Raw genomic sequence first — 18,593 nt, 5'->3', positions numbered from 1 at the left:
AGAGTTTAGTGGAGAAACCCTACTAAGCTACTCATATATTAATTAATCATAAAATTAATTAAAGCAACTCAAAGAGAACTTGAGCAAAATTATCTCTCCACTAGAAAATCCAAACATGGTTGCTCAATCATTTAAATAATAATTTTTTAATTTGTGTTTATTAATTATAAAACTTTAATAATCTAAAGTAACAAAAAAGTTGTTTAAATTTTGTATATTACATAAAACTTTGGAATATTAAACATGTTTTACAAACTTTGGAATGTTTTAAAAACTTTGGAATATTTTACAAACTTTGGAATAGTTATGATGAACACTAAAACAAGACTGAACCAAAAGACAAAAAGAGTACTAGTTGAGATATAACAAAAAGCTGGGCAGATGCTGTATCAATGTCAGAGTTAAAATGTTCCTCGTGCTCAAAACCGGTTTGAGATACTACAAGATGCGGAGTTAGCATTGTATCAATTTCACGTCAATGTCAATGAGGTTTTCTAGCTCATTATCAACTGGAGATATAAGACGTTGCTGGTTTGGTGAAGTTTCAACATCAACAGGGTTAAAATGTATCTCAGGTGATCTCGAAGAGATAGCAGTAAAATCAGTACCTTTGGTCTTGTCTGCATCCATGAGCTGTTTCACTTCGGCTTCAGTGAGTTTTGATCCCAACTTGGCTAAGCCTTCTTTCAATTCTTCATATGTGATTGTACCACTATTGTCTGTATCTATATTAGCAAACATCGCCTGTATCTCTTCCGTGTCAATATTCTCCGCAATCACCTGTTCAAATTTAAACAGTAAGAAGAAGAAAAAAACACAAAAAGTCTGTCAGAATTTAGCAACAATGCATCAATTCTTTGATCTTAAACCTTTAAAGCAAGTTTCTTTAGCTTATTCATTGCTCTAATAGGTTTATCCGATGCTTCTCCACCTTTTCTTAGCCATGGATGCTCTGCAACCAACCACATTTTCAACATTCGAGTAAGAATATAAGAAGAAGAAGTTATCATAACTAAGAAATGACGATCTCTGTGGAAAAAGATCAATTACTTTCTCCGTTTCAATATAGCATCAAAGATCAATTACTATCACCTAAACTTCAAGACATCTCTTAATGCAGACAGACTACTTTGACAACTTCAGTCATTAGTATATTACAGATTCCACTTATTCTAGGTCCTACACCTATAAATGAATAAAACTTTCTCCAGGTAAGAAGAACACCATTTTCCCCAGCTAAGAATCAAAAATAGAATTAGGTCAAGAATCAGCTTTTGTAACAATTGGCAAAAGAAATTGGAATGATCCACCCAAGACTATACCCGAGTTAAGCAAGACACAAAACCTATACACCTCAACACAGTTGAGTTAGATCAGAGCAGTTACCTAACTGTTGTTTATCAAAACAGAGCAGAATTGAAATTTCACATCAAAATTACAATACACTACAAATATTTTACATCAAAATTACAATCTGACAACAAAACTAGATTTGAAACACTGAAATGGTAGTCAATGTACAGGTAGACTCCACGTTGAAAACACAACACTAAATCACAATTCAGCATTGGAATCCACTAAAAATTCAAACTTTTTAATCCAGAAACAGTAGTTCATCGGTTAGAGCATCATGGTATCAATGTGAGATATAGAAAACGATCTCATCATCCAACACAGGATTTAAGCAAAAATTCTTAAACCAAACTCTATTCGTTCTGAAAGCTCTTTGATTATGTTTTACCTGCCAACGTTTCCGTTACCCATGACCACCAAATGATCCGGCTTCTCAGCAGATTCCATAACAGCCGCATCGAAAAAATCTTCGCCGCTGTTGTCAATCTCTTTCTTCAGCTCCCTTTTGCTCCGATTCGCCGCGAAACAACCGATACCAAGGCGGTTCATCCACTCCATTTGATCCGGACTCTTTGGTCGAGCAGGAAATCTAAGGCGTAATCCGAAACAGAACTGGAGTTGACTAGGCCGAAGAAATGGAGTCGAAGAAGGAATCAAATCGGGGATTGATTCGCCTTCTGATCGAGAGAGAAAAGAGATATAGGATTGGGAAATTTTTTTTTTTTGTTTTATATTTACTCAATAACCTATCAAAACAGACTACGTCGCGTTGCTCAAATTCTTTTCCCGAGCAACGTTTCTCCGTTTAGTGGACCCAATATTGGGTTTTTTATTTATTTTTTTGGCCCTAAAAATAAGAGCAACTGTGAGAGAATCCTCCACTAAAGATGCTCTAACTTTTTTTTTCCTTTGGTTACAGGGATTATTAAGAAATCACAATTCAACGTTTTTAGTCTTCGCTAACTTCACCTTCAAGCTTTTTAGTGCCTCTCTTATCCTTCTTGCTTGTTCTTCATATCATTTCAAAGTACATATAGAATCTGTACTAGAGAGTGATTGATTCAAGCTTGTATAACCTTTGATTAGTACTTACTACTTAGTAGTGGAATTTGCCGTTTGAGGGTCACGGTGATCAAGGAGAACTCGTTTATTGGTGATGTTCTTGAGTGAGTTTCGATCTGTTATTGTCGGAAATCTAGAAGATTAAACTTTCACTCTCACATTTATACAAACAAATCGAAAATTCTGAGGTAGACACAATGACATGTATAGTATAATCTATCAAATGTAATATTACAATATACAACTTAGAAGAAAATAAGTAAAAGAGTTTTAAATATCACAATTATACTTGGAAGAGGCTAGAGCAAAAGGGAGTTTTTAATTACTACGGTGGTTGCTGCTTCCGCAGGTTGTCGGTGCGGTGGATGGAAGCAAACCTTGAGAAGGTCTGATTCCCACAAGACGAAGCTGATTCTCAGCTTGTTCAATATTAATCCGTAATTCACGCTCACGAGAAGTTGCCTTTTCGAGATCTGCTCTTGTCATGCTAAGGCGAACCAAGGCAGCTTGGAGCTCATCATAGCGGACTGTAACGGTCGCTTCACGGGAACCACGTCTGACTGGGACGATCCCTCTCTGATCGAGATAATGCTGATCACGATGATGATCACTTGGTTCAAACGGAAGCGAACCTTAAGCAAATGTCCTTCCTGCACGACGAAGCTGGCTCTTAACTTGTTCAAAACGAACCTCAGCTTTAAGCTCCTTAGAAACCATAGCCTCCAGCTTCCTCTGTACCACACGATGTTCAGCCAAGGCATCTTCCAGCTGCTTGATTCCAACTGCAACGTAGCCACGATGAGGACGCTCCTGAACTCTTACAATGTCCGTTCTACGGGAGGAAGCATGACCTGCTCTTCAGGAAGGAGAAGGTTCTGCTATCTGGGAACGACGTCGAGATTCCACAGCTCCGACTGCAGAGATCACTCTCTTGTCATGCCAACGCGGAGTCTCCACAGCTTCTTCCATTATCGATGTCCGAGTAGACAGGACGCCTTCTCAGCTTCGGACAACGGCTTATCTGAATATATTTCAGAACTGGGAAGGCTTCGGACAACGGCTTATCTGAATATATTTCAGAACTGGGAAGGTTAGAGGAGGCCAGTAGATGCTCTTCAGGTCAGGTAAGCCCTCTAAAATGAGGCTAGTTAGATTGAGAAAGGGCTGTTCACTATTATCACCCACTCCTAGCTGCTGGGTCATGGATTTGTCTTTGCTTATTATTTCTTCTATTTGCGGACATTCGTATACACGTAGATTGTCAAGATTCGGGGCCAAGAGCAACCATGTCATATACTCCTTACACCTTTGCACCCATACAGTTGCACCGTGTGCATGTTCCGGAATTGTGGACATTGCTCAATGTTGCTAAAATGTAGGGCGCTTCTCCTATCAGTGGTTATCTTCGGGGAATACATCCCGAGATACTGAGTTCATGAATACTGGACGCAGATTTTAGCAGTCTCCATTGGTTATTGTAAATCCGTTGAGTTGTAAACTTCGGATACAACTTGCCAACTGGTTGTCACTTAGTAACCGCTGCAAAACAGCATCCTCTTCCACGTTTAGACTCAACTCTTTTAGACTCTTAAAAATTAGTAGATCCTCCATTAATCCGAGATCCATAGGAAAGGACCAGAATAACCGTACTACTTGCAAACTCAATAAACCTGCTATCACCTCAATTTCTTTGAGCTTAGATGTGTGCTCAAGATCCAAGTGTATCAACTTCTTGAGATCTTTTAGACCAAGCGGCAATCTTGTTATCGATGTAAATGACAAGTTGAGAAACTGCAGAGAAACCAGACAAGAAAGTTCCTCCGGCAACTCAGCAAGTTCTATATTATAAGATAGATCCAAGAGTAATAGACTTTTCATCCACCGGAAGAAATCACCCGAGATCCATTTTAAGTTGTTGTTTCCTTTGAGGAACAGGGTTGTAAGCTTGGAACAGTCGGGAGAATCCGATAAATTATGAATCTGAGTAGATGTCACCGACATCCTTCTGACCATTCTCCGATCATTGACCTATGGCATTTGATGTATTCTCTCGCCGCCCACAACGACAAAGTGTTCTTTCTGCTTCCCGAAATCAGATGCTATCCACAAGGCCATTTCCCGAACCACGTCATGCATCTTTACACCATATCCAGATTCATCCTCCATCAACAAAACCATTTTAACCAAAGTCTCGATCACCATAACCCTTGATCTCAGCTATATCTCTATCTTCTTCATCTGAAACTATTCCTTCGCTGATCAAGCAGTCGACCAACCCTTGTTTATTTGTAACACCACCTTTTGGAAATAAAGCACAATACAAGAAGCATAACCTGATATTCTCACGAGGCAGACTATCACATGAAAACTTTAAAATTGGGAGAATCTTATTTTTCATATCAGAAAACGCAGCTGCAGATGAAACCAAAACATGAATTGCATGGTACCACTCCCTTGTCGTTCTTTTGCTTAACATGGTCACACCGATGACATAAAGAGCAAAACAAAAACCACCACATTTCTTATCAACTATTCTTGCGAGTTGGGGTATGTCTGGATGACTTGTCAACGTGGCTTCTCCAACTATCTCTTGAAATAGATCCCATGATTCTTCTGGGCTCAAACATTTAGTTTCTAACGTAACCTTATCAAGAGTTGGTTGAAGTGGCAGGATCTTCCTCACATGAAGCAGATGAGCTCTGTCAACCACCAATTCAGAAAACTCTTTAGTTTTAAGGATTTCAACTTCTTTCAACCTCTTGTGTACCATTTCACTGTAATGATTTGACGTTGGTTCAGAGATCTGGGATCCATCTTCAGACTTAGATAACTTATGAAGTTCAGAGATACTCTTATCAAGCAGAGGATTAGCCTTGGATTCAATCTCTTCGACATCTGAAATCCACTTTTTGAATTCTGATAGCACTTGTAGACCTCTGCCCTCTTCTTTATACACTCTTTGCAGCAGGTAATTTCTCATTGCATTTAGGGCTTGCAATCCCATCTCCAAAGCCTCCAGGCTTTTCTCAAGTGCTTTTTTTTTATCTAAATATAACGCAAACTGCAATTCAGGTACCACCATGTCCATGGACCAGACACCATGTCTTTTTTTATGTCATGGACTGCAAATCAAAGTCGTTTGCTTGACTCAAAGTCGTTTGCTTGACGATCTGAAGAATGCTTTGGAGGATCTCAAAGCAAACAAATGTTATTTGTTACGCCAAGTTGATGCTGAAGAACTCATGGGTGGGCTATGGTCAGCTAAAGTGGAAAGGTGGCTTTCAAACGTGGAAACCATTGAAACCGACACCAATCTGCTGGTTGCTGATGCTTCCGCTGTACAACAAAGGTTGTCAACGTATGTGTATTGTTCCTGCACTTTCTTTTCGGTCTACGGCTCTGGCAAAAAGATTTCCATGAAGTTAAATGAAGTCCAAAGTTTCTTGTCTGCATATGAGTTTGAAGTGGTGGTTGTGCAAGCTCCTCCTCCCGTGGTAGTAGAAGAACCTGTTCAGCAAACATTTGGCCTAGATACAATACTTCAAAGGATATGAAGCCTTCTTAGGGAATATGATATTAGAATGTTGGGTCTATATGGTATGGGGGGAGTGGGTAAACCTACACTCCTCAGTCTAATTGATAACAAGTTCGTTAACTCTAAGGATGACTATGATGTGGTCATTTGGGTTGAAGTTTCTAAAGATGCAGATATTGGGATGATTCAAGATGATATCGGGAAAATATTAGCCCTCTACGGCGAGGATTGGATCAATAAATCACAAAGGGAGAAAGCCAATGATATACGCAGGGTTCTAAAACATGTGAAGCACCAATTCGTGTTGTTATTAGATGACTTATTGGAGGAAGTGAGTTTAACAGCAATCGGAATTTCATTGTAGGGGAGAGAATAAAAGTCGTGTTTACTACTCATTTTAAGGATGTGTGTGGAAGTATGGAGGCAAATAAGGACATAAAAGTTGAATGTTTAGCAGAGAAGGACCATTGGACTTGTTAAAGCATCATTCTAGAAGAGACACATTAAATGGCGAAATGTTTGACCACGCAAAAGATATTGTGAAAATGTGCCTTTACTTACCCCTTGCAATTGGGGTCATTGGCAAGTCTCTGTCATGTAAAACGACTGCAGATGAATGGCATCATGTACTCTCTACTTTGGACTATTCTCTGCCTGTGTCGGATGATATGGAGAAGAAAGTATTTCCTGTTTTGAAGTACAACTATGATCATTTGGAAAATGAGGATGCAAAGTTGTGTTTTCGATATTGTGCTTTATTTCATGAGGCACATAATATCAGAAAAGATGAACTGGTAGAGTACTGGATTGGTGAGGGTATCATAGATGAAGAAAACGGAAGAGAAGGAGCAAAGAGTCTAGGCCTTGAGATAATCCGTACTCTTGTTGGGGCATGGTTGTTATTGGAGGATAGGGGGGAGTCTAAACAGACAGTGTATATATGCATGGCCTGATTCGTGAGATGGCACTGTGGATAGTCACTGGAGTTGGAGAAAGATTTCTAGTCAAAACCGGTGTTAACTAAAGCCATCTACCAAATCTCAAGAATTGGAATTTTGTGACAAATATGTTGCTGATGAACAATGAGATTGAGAGCATAACCGACTATGCTAAACATTCAACTTTTATGTCCTTATTTGCTCCCATACTTCCACATACATCCTTAAAACGAGTAGTAAACACGACTTTGTATTCTCTCCCCTGAAATGGAATTCCGATTGATGTTAAACTCACTTCCTACCATAAGTCATCTAATAACAACACGAATTGGTGCTTCACATGTTTTAGAACCCTGCGTATATCACCTGCTTTCTCCCTTTGTGATTTATTGATCCAATCCTCGTCGTAGAGGGCTAATCTTTTCCCGATATCATCTTGAATCATCCCAATATCTGCATCTTTAGAAACTTCAACCCAAATGACCACATCATAGTCATCCTTAGAGTTAACGAACTTGTTATCAATTAGACTGAGGAGTGTAGTTTTACCCACTCCCCCCATACCATATAGACCCAACATTCTAATATCAGATTCCCTAAGAAGGCTTCATATCCTTTGAAGTATTGTATCTAGGCCAAATGTTTGCTGAACAGGTTCTTCTACTACCACGGGAGGAGGAGCTTGCCCAGCCACCACTTCAAACTCATATACAGACAAGCAACTTTGGACTTCATTTAACTTCATGGAAATCTTTTTGGCAGAGCCGTAGACCGAAAAGAAAGTGCAGGAACAATACCCATACGTTGACAGCCTTTGTTGTACAGAGGAAGCATCAGCAACCAGCAGATTGGTGTCAGATTCAATGGTTTCAACTTTTGAAAGCCACCTTTCCACTTTAGCTGACCGTAGCCCACCCCTGAGTTCTTCAGCATCAACTTGGCGTAGCAAATCACATCTTTTTGCTTTGAGATCCTCCAAAGCATTCTTCAGATCGTCAAGATTCTCCTCAATCTTGCAAATGTAAGCTCCATGTGCCGCCAAGAAATTAAAAACTGGTCGAAGACGTCCAACAGCTGCAAAAACAGTCTCGAAAATGGTACCCATTATTCTCAGTATCGGAGAAAAGATGAATGAGAAGAGCAAATTTTTTTTTTCTTTTTTAAGAGATACCATTTTATATATGATTTAAGTGTTTCTACACTAGAGCTTCAATACAGTATCGATATAGTTAGGAGAATGCTAGCGTAAATATATTAATAATGCTGGAAGTGGTGGAACCATAGATAAAGATAAGTGTCCTCTGGAGTAGATGTTGAGGTAAAGTTGCTTGAGCTGTCGAGTCTGATGGTTCGTCTCCTCAACAATAGTTGTATGTCCTTCTTGATTTTATCTGTGGAGTTGAAATAGGGAGAGTGAAGTCTGTTGTTGCGTTCTGTCCAGATGGAATAAATGAGAGCTTGGTAGACGATCTTGCAAATGACATTGAGCTTCTTATTCGAGGTAGGATTCTTGAGCCAACTTAGAGTTTCCATGAAGGTAGATGATTGAGAAGGTGTAAACTAAGCAAAAAAGTCGAGCCAGAGAACTTTTGAGTACGAACACTGGAAAAACAGATGGTCTCTAGACTCCTCTCCTGATTGACAAAGTAGACAATTGGAAGGGACTTGGAAATTCCAACTCCGCAGTCTATCTCTTGTCGTTAGCCTATTCAAAACCGTAAGCTAGGCCATAAACGCCATCTTCGGGATTTTCTCCTTGAACCATATCTGAGAGTGCCAAGTAACCGTCGCACCAGTCGGATGCAATTGCCTCCAAGTTTTAAGAGAGGAGAACATATCTTGGGTTTGATCAGGAGTTAAGTTCCAAGCAAACTCATCACCACCAGTTCGAGTCAACGGGGGATGATGATTCTGCAGACAAGTTCACAGCAATTGCACCTGAGAATTCCTTCCTCGGGGTAAGGACCAATCCCCATTCCTCACAGCTTGAGAGACCTTTGAGAGCAGTCCTATACCAGAAACTCTCGGACCAGAGTCTCCAATGACATCAATGAGAGGCCCTAATCCTGTCCAGTTATCATGCCAGAACAATGCTTCATTTCCAGAGACTATTTTACAGGAAATGAAAGGTCTTGCCAAATGACGTAATTTAACAAGCCTCCTCCAAATCCAACTTCCTGTGGATCTGAAATCTGCATTCCAAAAGTTTCTTCCATGAATAAGGTGCTTTCTAACCCATGGGACCCAGAGAGAACCGGCTTGGGAGAAAATCAACCAAATTAACTTCAAGCCAAAAATGTGGTTCCAATCCATGAGCCTTCTAAGCCCTAGACCTCCTGCATTTTTTGGAGTGCAGACAACTTTCCAAGAGACTTTTGCACCACGAGCAGAGTCTGCAACTTCCTTCCAGAGGAAAGCACTGCAAATTTGTTCTAGTTTCTCAATACATTTGTTTGGAAGAAGAAAAATGGAGGCCCAAAAATTGATGGTATTGTTGATAACTGACTAAAGTAGCTGAAGGCGTCCCGCAAAAGAGAGGTGACGATGCGTCCATCCCGATATTCGAGACTTGATCTTATCAATTAATGGCATGTAGTCTAAAGGAGAGAGCTTTTGAGTGATAAGTGGAACACCTAGATACCTGACTGGTAAAGATCCATGGACTAGGTTGAGAGATAATGCCAATCTCCGTTTTTCCTCTCTATTGTTGCCATCCAGAAAAAGGCAAGACTTTGCCAGATTGATTCTCAATCCCGAAGTTTGCTTGAACTGATCCAGAACTTGTATAATTGTAGTGAGTGATGCTTCCGACCCATCAAAGAACACAAGAAGGTCATCCGCACAACTTAAGTGGGTGATGAGAGGATCAATACACATCGGATGAGGCCTGATCAAAGCTTGTGTAGTAGCCAAATCAAGCTTCCTTGATAACATGTCCATGACTAGAGTGAATAAAGGAGCTGATATCGAATCACCTTGGCGTAGCCCTTTTTTCCCTGGAAAATAACCTATTAGCTCCCCATTGAATGCCACTGAAAAAGATGGAGTCGTAAAGCATGTGACCAACCATTTGATGAAAACTGGAGGCAACTCATATGCCATAAGAATGTTGATCAGGAAGTTCCAGTCAACATTGTCAAACGCCTTGGAGATATCAATTTGTAAGCATCCACTGGAGATAGGCCCGTCTTTATTGAAATATGTTACCAATTCAGCAGCTAGTAACACATTCTCGCATGATAGCCTCCCTTTGATGAATGCAACCTGGTTACGTTGAACTGCTTGATTAGTGAAGAGCTTGAGTCTTCTTGCTAGCAACCTTGATATTATCTTGTAAATCGTGTTGCAGCAAGAAACTGGTCGGAATTCGTTCAATCTTTCTGATGTTAGAGTCTTCGGGATGAGCGCCAGAATGGTAGCATTTGTCTGCTTTAGAAGTTTCCCAGTTGTGAAGAATTCAGTAACTGCAGAAATGACATCAGGACCAACTAATCCCCATGAGTTAACAAAGAAATCCGCAGTGAAACCATCTGGTCCAGGCGCCTTATTACGTGGAAGGGAAAATAACGTGCTTGTTACTTCCTCAGGAGTTGGAATAAGTTGGAGTTTGGTTGCCAAGTCGATGTTGCACCTGAATGGAGTGAGATCTTTGATTTCCTGAATTGACAAAGGTTGCACTGCATCATTCTTGACCCCAAGCAGATTTTGGTAGTATCCTGCTATCATTTCCTTTAGCTGAACCGTATCTGAAATCCTGCAGTCATCGTCAGTGAGAAGGGAGCATATTCTGTTCCTTGCCTGATGAGCCTTGACTGACTTGTGGAAGAATCTTGTGTTGGAATCACCCTCCGAGTACCATCTTATTCTTGATTTTTGCTTAAGAAATGACTCTTCAGCCGAAGACAAGATCAACCATTTTTTCTTGAGTTCCTTTTCCTCATGAAATAAGTGTTGAGATGGATTGTTAAGGACTTGTGTCTGGATCCTTAAGAGTGCTTCATGAGCTTTTGCAGTCCTAGCCTGAATGTTGCTGAAGTTGTTTCGATTTAGAGCCTTACAACAGATCTTAACTTCCTTAAGCTTCTGACAAAGTCCATACATTGATGTACCGCTCAATACTGGTCCGTTCCAAGCAGATTCAATCATACTTTCATGGTCAGGGTGAGTAGAGAAGAAGTTATAAAACTTGAATGGTACCTTCCTTCTCTCAACATCAGTGGAGGTTGTGATTAGTATAGGAGAATGGTCAGACCCACCTGGAGTATCATAAAGTGCAATTGACTGAGGATAAGTATCCAGCCAAGCTTCATTGATCATCGCTCTGTCCAGTTTTCTTGTCATTGGATTCAGCTCCTGTCCATTGTACCAAGTAGAAGATCCTCGACCAGGCATATCTATCAACTCGCAATTGTCTATACAAGCTTGGAACTCTGCCATACCACGAAGAGGAAGAGAATAGGGGAGCATAGAGTAATGGTCTTGTGCCTGAAGTATTTGATTGAAATCACCAAGGATGAGCCAAGGTAGATAACGTTGACTGCTATATTGATGCAACTCCTCAAGTGTTAACCAAAGTTGACGTCGAGCTATCATACAGTTCCGGCCGTATACAAAAGTGACTGAGAAAGACTGATTCGTTGAAGGATCAAATACGCCACAAGCAATTACCTGATCAGTTTTTTTGTAGATGAACACTTTAAGTGAAGGATCCCACACTACCCAGATTCTTCCATTACTTGCTTGAGATGAGTAGTTATATTCACACCTCCACCCTGGGAAGGTATGAGCCAAAATAGAGTCAGCATTCTCCTGATTCACATGAGTTTCCAATACCTCCTATAAGAGGTCTTTGAGACTGAATCCATCTCCTAAGCTCGTTCTGTCTATGAAGTATTTAACCTCCTTATATTATAACAAAAAAAATTGTATCTTCATCATCAATGGGCAAAAAGAGAAAATCTTGAACGTGAGAAGACTAAAAGGATGTAAAATAGTAGTAATTACAGTTTGGTCTCTATGTATATATATGTATATATGTATTATATGTTTTGCAATTCGCATGTCATTATCGAATATCATAAAATATGGTTCACACAAATCAATGGATGTATAAACTTACAAAGAAAACCACGAAGTCAAAAAAATCAACGCAAACCATTTTGTATTCTTTAAATATTTGCATCATGTTATCGTTGTCGTTGATATTGCAATGTAGGTAGGTAGCTGTTGAAAGTTCCAGAGCAATACGAATCCGAAAAAGCTAGTAGCTAAAAAATCACATTGTAATTTAGAGTTGAAAGAAGAAAGGGTCAAAGCAAGAGAAATGATCCAATCGCGTCACTCAAGAGTCTTAATGACTTAATTTGAACTAAGTATAGAGATTAATTCGCAAACAGAGGAAGGAGAAAGAATTTGACATACATACACCAGCACTGCATAGCCTTGAATATAGAGAGAGATTAGTCATCAGCAATTTGTGGCTCACCTGTGGATAAGGACAGTGTAATGGGTCGTACAGGCCCAGGTTACTTTCCGTTGGACTTTGTAATGTTTTTTTTTTTAATTAAAGGTTGCTTAAGAAATCACATTTTAACGTTTTTTAGTCTTCGCTAAATCTTCAAGCTTGTCTACTCTCTTCTCCATCCTGGGAGAGAGAGAGACTAGCAATTGTTGATTCAAGGGGAACTCGTTTCATTGGTGATGTTCTTGAGTGAGTTTCGATCTGTTATTGACGAAAAACCAGAAGATCAAACTTTCACACTCACATTTATACAAACAAATTGAAAGCAATGAATACAAACTACGATTTATTGATGGAGCCAAAGTACAATGACATGTATAAAGTATAATCTATCAAACGTAATACTCCTTCTGTATCCGAAAGGATGATTTTTTTTGTTTTTCACATAGATTAAGAAAACAATTAATACTTAGTCATAAATTTATTTTTATATATAATAACATATTTTTCATAATTATTAACCAATTGTAATTCATTAAAATTATAAATTCTCGATTAATGAATCTTGAAATATACAATTTCAAAGCATTAATTAATAAAAAATACAGAAAATCAATCTTTGTGATACAATATAAATTTCTAAAACATCATCTATTCTAATACAGATGGAATATTACAACTTAAAAGAAGACAAGTACATGCAAGAGTTTTAAAAAGATCACAACTTGTAAGAGCAAAAGAGAAGTGTTTTTATTACTACAACTTGGAAGACAAGGAAAAAAATAGAAAATGCATCTGTAATGAGCCAACGGTGGCTGGAAGCAAACCTTGAGAAGGTCTGATTCCCACACGAAGAAGTTGATCCTCAGCTTGTTTAATATTAATCCGTAATTCACGCTCACGAGAAGTTGTCTTTTCGAGATCTGCTCTTGTCATGCTAAGGCGAACCAAGGCAACTTGGAGCTCATCATAGCGGACTGGAACGGTCGCTTCACGGAAACCACGTCCGACTGGAACGATCCCTCTCTGATCGAGATAATGCTGATCACGATGATGATCACTAGGTTCAAACGGAAGTGAACCTTGAGCAAATGTCCTTCCTGCAGGACGAAGCTGGCTCTTAACTTGTTCAAAACGAACCTCAGCTTTAAGCTCCTTAGAAACCATAGCCTCCAACTTCCTCTGTAGCACACGATGTTCAGCCAAGGCATCTTCGACCTGCTCAACTCCAACTGCAACGTAGCCACGATGAGGACGCTCCTCAACTCTTACAATGTCCGTTCTCCGGGCAGAAGCATGACCTGCTCCTCTGGCAGGAGGAGCATGGTCCGGTCTCCTGGGAGCAGGCTCTACTGTCTGAGAACGACGTCGAGATAACACAGCTCCTATTGTAGTGTTGGATCTACGGGGAACTATAAATAAATTTGATTGGAGTCATCATGATTTACAAATTTAATATAGAATATAAAATATTACTATCTCCAGTTTTACATAAAAATTTATATTTGTTTTATACAAAAATGTTGTTGTTGTTGTGTATTTCTAATACATATACTTTGAAATCAAACACACTTTATCTCTATTAATTGATAAAAGAAAGAAAAATTTAGAATATATAATAGAAATTTTGAGAAAAAAAAAAGAGTCTGCGTAACTATGGGAAAACCCTAGAAGCGATATTTGTAGTGAAACAGAGATCAATAGAATAAATAAACCCTACTTATAATCAAAAGCCAAAATATTAATATATGTTAATCACATATACGCTAAAATTAAAAAAATATACTGTTCTCCGAGGAGCTTCCGCTGGCTCGGTCGCGGTGGTTATGGTGGTGGCTCATTTTTTTCTTTTTGTTGAAAACTTGAAATGGATTCGTATCCCTCTCTCTACTCAGCCTACTCTATATATACGCAAAACGAGTAGGTTTGATACTTCGATGGAGGCCAAAACGAGTAGGTTTGTCCTCCCCTATAATCAAAAATCAACGGTACTGAGCCCAAATTTGTAACCACAGAATAATCTTATGTCATTTATTTGTTTTCCTTAAGTATAGTCAACAATATACGGAATCAAATTGATCGTTGATAATGAATCTTTTTTACTCATTTAAAACTTTTAGGATTTATAACGATCATATATGCTACTTACCAAAAATATTCAGTTACATCTACAATATATTTATTTTTTCATCAATGTGAATAAGAAAATCATTTTAGCTCCATAATTAGTCTATATATCTCTATTTTGAGTCGTTTCTTCCAGGAAAACACGCCAAAGTTTCCCTCAAATGAATGGACCATTAGTCGTTCTCCAACTTTTGTTTGTGGAAATTTCTATCCAAAGAAAGGAGTGTTAATATCCAAACTGATATCTCAATACCATTTTTTTTTTGACCTCAAAACCCCATATTATTATTACTCAAGTTTGAAAAGGTTGGTTTCTAAAGCCAACCAATCCGGAACATTCAAGTCTACATGGGACAAAAAAGAACCTCGTGCTCTAGCTCTTTTTGTAAGGCAATCGGCACGGACATTCAAAGTTCTGGGAATATAAGAAATTGAAAACATTCTGTTCCTCTGTAAACATCTCTCCTGTTACGGACCCAATCCATATCAAAAATTCAAGAGACATAATCGTAAAAGCGAAACCCACATTGGTTTCACTACTATTCCTAAATGCAGATTCTGTCTCTAGAGCTAAACCGCAACAAAAAGCTAAAACGACAGGAAACACGTATGAAAACTTACCGTGAGAAGATTCAACATCCAAGATCAAATCAAGAGCGTACTCGTAGTAAGGAACTAGACTGCTGAGCCCACACAAGTTGAAGTCATCTTGAATGTAATCATCATCAACTTCACAAAAGAACTCGTTCCCTCGTAGATTACAGAACCAAGATATCCATGAAGTGTCCTCTCCATCAGACCCACTAACATCTGATCCCTCACTATCTGTATCTGATTCATCTATATTCCCACAAAACAGCTCATCAGTCACATCAAAAAACTCCAGAGACTTAAACAAATGAATTTGCTAGATTCAGCTCATTGTAATGAGTACAATTCCAATATCTCTATCTCTACAATATCAAAACTTGAATTCCCAAATCAGGAAAAGCTAGGTTAAAGTCTCTCTAATCAAACCAAAAACAAAAAATTTCCAAATGCAGAAGCAAAAACGAAACTAACCGTCAGAAACATTATTGTTCTTAGAGAGAGAAGCAGAACGCGAATCTCTACTATGGCTATCATTCGACTGCTGCTTCTTCCCCATCAAAACGGAGCTCGCCGTCGCCGCCGTCACGGTTCCTTTGCCTTTGCCGTTAACTTGACGAGACGTTGACGGAGAAGGCCGTTCGAGAGCGTCGTTGATCCGTTTACGATCCACAACCTCAGGTCTCGAATTCGCCGTACCTCTTTCTCTATACATGATTCTTCTAAAAAAAAATTACCTAAACAAATCTCTATCTATCTATCTATCTATTACAGGCTAATAATGGTACACGTTTCACCGGCGTGAGAATCGCCGGTGAGGGATTGAGAAATCGACGGCGATTATAATACCGTGAGCTCTTCTTAGGGTTTTTGCGTTTTGTTCGAATCTTTTTTGGTTTCTCTCGCGTTTCGCAACTAGCCTCCTCTCTCTGTTTTGGTACACAGACAGAGAGAAAAAGAGATTATTTTTATTTTTTAAAAGTTTTTGGTTTAAAAAAATAAAAAAAGATAATAAGAGGAAAAAAAAAGAAGAGAATCAATGAATATATGGGCTGGGCTGGGCTATATGTACATTTAAAGCCCAATAAGAAAATAGAAAAAACCGAGACTATCACCGTCTTTGTGTCGTAGTATCTCACAACGGTCTTTGCGATACTGATATTGTTCCTCTGTAAAAGCGACGTGCGATGTACGCTTCTGTCATTCTCATCAAAATCTATCTTTTTCTTTCTTTGGAGCGGCGATACTGAGTTTCTTCGAACACCAACTTCATCATCGCCAGGTTTTGTTTGATTAACTTCGCTTTTTAAACTATTTAAGATTTTTTTAGTGATTTTGGTTCAAAATCATTCCAGGGCACTTCATGGATATTTTGGTTCTCTAATCTACGAGGGAACGAGTTCTTTTGTGAATCTGCATTTAGGGATAGTAGTGAAACCAATATGGGTTCGGTGTTATGATTATGTCTTTTGAATGTTGAATGTTTTATATGGATTGGGTCGGTAACAGGAGAGATGTTTACAGAGGAACATAATGAATTGATCGAGTCAGCTGCTGAGATGCTTTATGGACTGATTCATGCTCGTTACATATTGTCATAGGTGTAATGTCGTTTCCTGTAGAAAGTGGTACTGCAATTCAAGGGGGAACACCTCAAACTCGCATATTGTGAATCATCTGGTTAGTAATCTGTTTTTTTCTTTCTCGTCCTTCCTTTGTGGAATTCATTTTTATGGACGTGTTGTGGTTAAGGCTGGTGGTATTATGTATCCAATGCCCTGGAATGGGATGTAGACATTAGAGAAGAAGAAGCTGCGTAAATCTCTCGTGTTCAAAATCAGTCAGTCACCAAACAGGTCGTCGTTATCATCTTCTTCACCAACCCCTCTTGTGCAATCAGTTTCTTCTTTATCTTTAGCTGCTGATTCACTCACAGAAGCCCATGACGTGCCAACAGCCTTGGCAAGTGAGTCACCACCGTAAAGATCATCATAAATCCCTCTTTTTGGACCCCCTTTTAACAACGTCATAGCTTCCTGGAGTCGATCAGTCACACCTCTGGTTCCTGTAAAAGATTTATCTCCCTTCCCTCCGCCTTTGGTTATCAGTGTCACTTGCACCAGTGTTTCATATTACCCAACGTGGCTTTCTTCTTCCACCTCTGCTCTATCTGACATCCCAATAACCTCAGCCAGCTCTCCTCCTAGTTGATCCCGGAAGCTCACTCTCTCTTTCTGCATCCTCTTAGTCATACCCGCTTCAGAGGCGGTCTTCTCTAAGCTAGTAATAATCTCATCTGTACGTTTTAATCTAAATAACGGTAGGCATCAACACGAGAGCAACTGAAGGACATTTGAGATGTTTGATATCTAGGTAAATCCAGGGGAGAAATGGGAAACAAAGATAGGAACACACTCTACTACGTATAATTCCATATTGCATAATAATTGATTTCTTAAGATACAAGCTACACGATAATGGTTGAGCAGGAGCTTGAGCTCTGCACTGTATTAATACTAGATTATGCCACTGGGTTCTACAATCATCATCAGATGTCTGGTGAATGCAAAGAAGACACTCGGTTTTTGTGGCCTAAGACGTTTAGTCCACTACCTGTCTCTACTTATATGATGCTTATGCTCTGATCTTGTTTCTTTCCGCACTATCTTCTTGGGGTCTGTACTGGATCTAATTTTCTCTTCTCCTCTTTTGGCTCCCTCAAGTATATTCTTAGCTTTCCCTATAGAAGCTGTTTCCGCTTGACCTAGGTGAAGCTTGTGCATATCCGTGGACGTCTCTTTACCTCTTGAGAAGAGTTCTTGGCTCTCTAATCGACTTGATGCTCCTTTAGAACTGCTCTCTTGGTCGAAGAAGAGGGCTTGGACAACCGTTCTTAATGGCAACCTCTCATTTTTCACAGCGTGTGCACGTACCTCTGCAGACAATTTATGGCAGTCAAGACTTCGGCATAGTTGTTTCTTCTCTTCTTTGCTTATCTCGGGATGCACCTGCCATGTAACCCAAATGTTTTTCAGTTCCAAATACTGTATCCATTTTCTGTGCATAAAATGGATGATTGCTAAAAGTAGTAGACCGGTGTGTCTCTCAACTATAGTTAGTAGCTCTTTTGCACTGATACCTTGAGATATATGTTGATCGCTTTGTAAAGTCTGTCATGGCTCTCACGTGCAATTTCAGGCACTGCCTCAGCAAGAGACACGAATTTGGAAACTGACGTATGGACATCTTGTGCCACTGCCTGAAGATAGGAATCAATAAGCTTTGCCACCTTCCTGATTGAATGCACCAATTGACTGTTGTTACTAGAAAGATGCGCAGAAGACTGTCTTCTCCAGAGCATAAAAAAACTCTCAAGAACTGTAGCAACCAAGTCGGTATCATAGCGACGGTGATGAGAGGATGAGTGTGAACGCAACAAGAGGTCTTCAACAGTTGCCTCGTCGAGTTGCAGACCAGCTTTTCTAATCAACTCAGTCTTTGTTGTGAGAGATGCTCCCACATAACTCGC

The 18,593-nt window shown here is 39.4% G+C and overlaps 3 protein-coding genes and 1 pseudogene across 5 annotated transcripts in view; all 4 read right to left on the bottom strand.

The window, feature by feature from the left end:
- LOC104724666 (calcium-dependent protein kinase 9-like) lies at window positions 234-2,085 on the bottom strand. 2 transcript variants are annotated; one of them, XM_010443208.2, is made up of 4 exons: window positions 1,742-2,085; window positions 870-952; window positions 609-780; window positions 234-438 (listed from the first exon to the last, which is right to left on the bottom strand). In XM_010443208.2, the coding sequence occupies exons 1-4, from the start codon at window positions 1,809-1,811 to the stop codon at window positions 317-319; spliced, it is 447 nt and encodes a 148-aa protein (XP_010441510.1). In that variant the 5' UTR covers window positions 1,812-2,085; the 3' UTR covers window positions 234-316. The 2 variants fall into 2 exon arrangements, with proteins under 2 accessions (XP_010441510.1, XP_010441509.1); XM_010443207.2 differs by having other exon boundaries at window positions 337-780.
- LOC104728499 lies at window positions 3,871-7,575 on the bottom strand (annotated as a pseudogene).
- LOC104724665 (casein kinase II subunit beta-1-like) lies at window positions 14,747-16,035 on the bottom strand. 2 transcript variants are annotated; one of them, XM_010443205.2, is made up of 3 exons: window positions 15,539-16,035; window positions 15,098-15,316; window positions 14,747-14,941 (listed from the first exon to the last, which is right to left on the bottom strand). In XM_010443205.2, exons 1-3 carry the CDS (start codon window positions 15,777-15,779, stop codon window positions 14,850-14,852), a joined length of 552 nt encoding a protein of 183 aa, XP_010441507.1. In that variant the 5' UTR covers window positions 15,780-16,035; the 3' UTR covers window positions 14,747-14,849. The 2 variants fall into 2 exon arrangements, with proteins under 2 accessions (XP_010441507.1, XP_010441506.1); XM_010443204.2 differs by having other exon boundaries at window positions 14,747-15,316.
- Window positions 17,469-18,593, bottom strand: part of LOC104724662 (BTB/POZ domain-containing protein At5g47800-like) — a 3,523-nt gene continuing 2,398 nt past the window's right edge. The window contains exons 5-6 of the mRNA XM_019232002.1: window positions 18,204-18,588; window positions 17,469-18,072 (exon numbers count right to left, since the gene is read on the bottom strand). Of these exons, the coding sequence (XP_019087547.1) occupies window positions 17,674-18,072; window positions 18,204-18,588 (784 nt within the window). The 3' untranslated portion in view covers window positions 17,469-17,673. The remainder of the gene's footprint in view (window positions 18,073-18,203; window positions 18,589-18,593) is intronic.

Source organism: Camelina sativa, chromosome 11, assembly GCF_000633955.1.
Source record: "Camelina sativa cultivar DH55 chromosome 11, Cs, whole genome shotgun sequence".
NCBI lineage: Eukaryota > Viridiplantae > Streptophyta > Magnoliopsida > Brassicales > Brassicaceae > Camelina > Camelina sativa.
The sequence above is the reverse complement of the archived record's forward strand: the minus strand, read 5'-3'. Positions and strand labels throughout refer to the sequence as shown.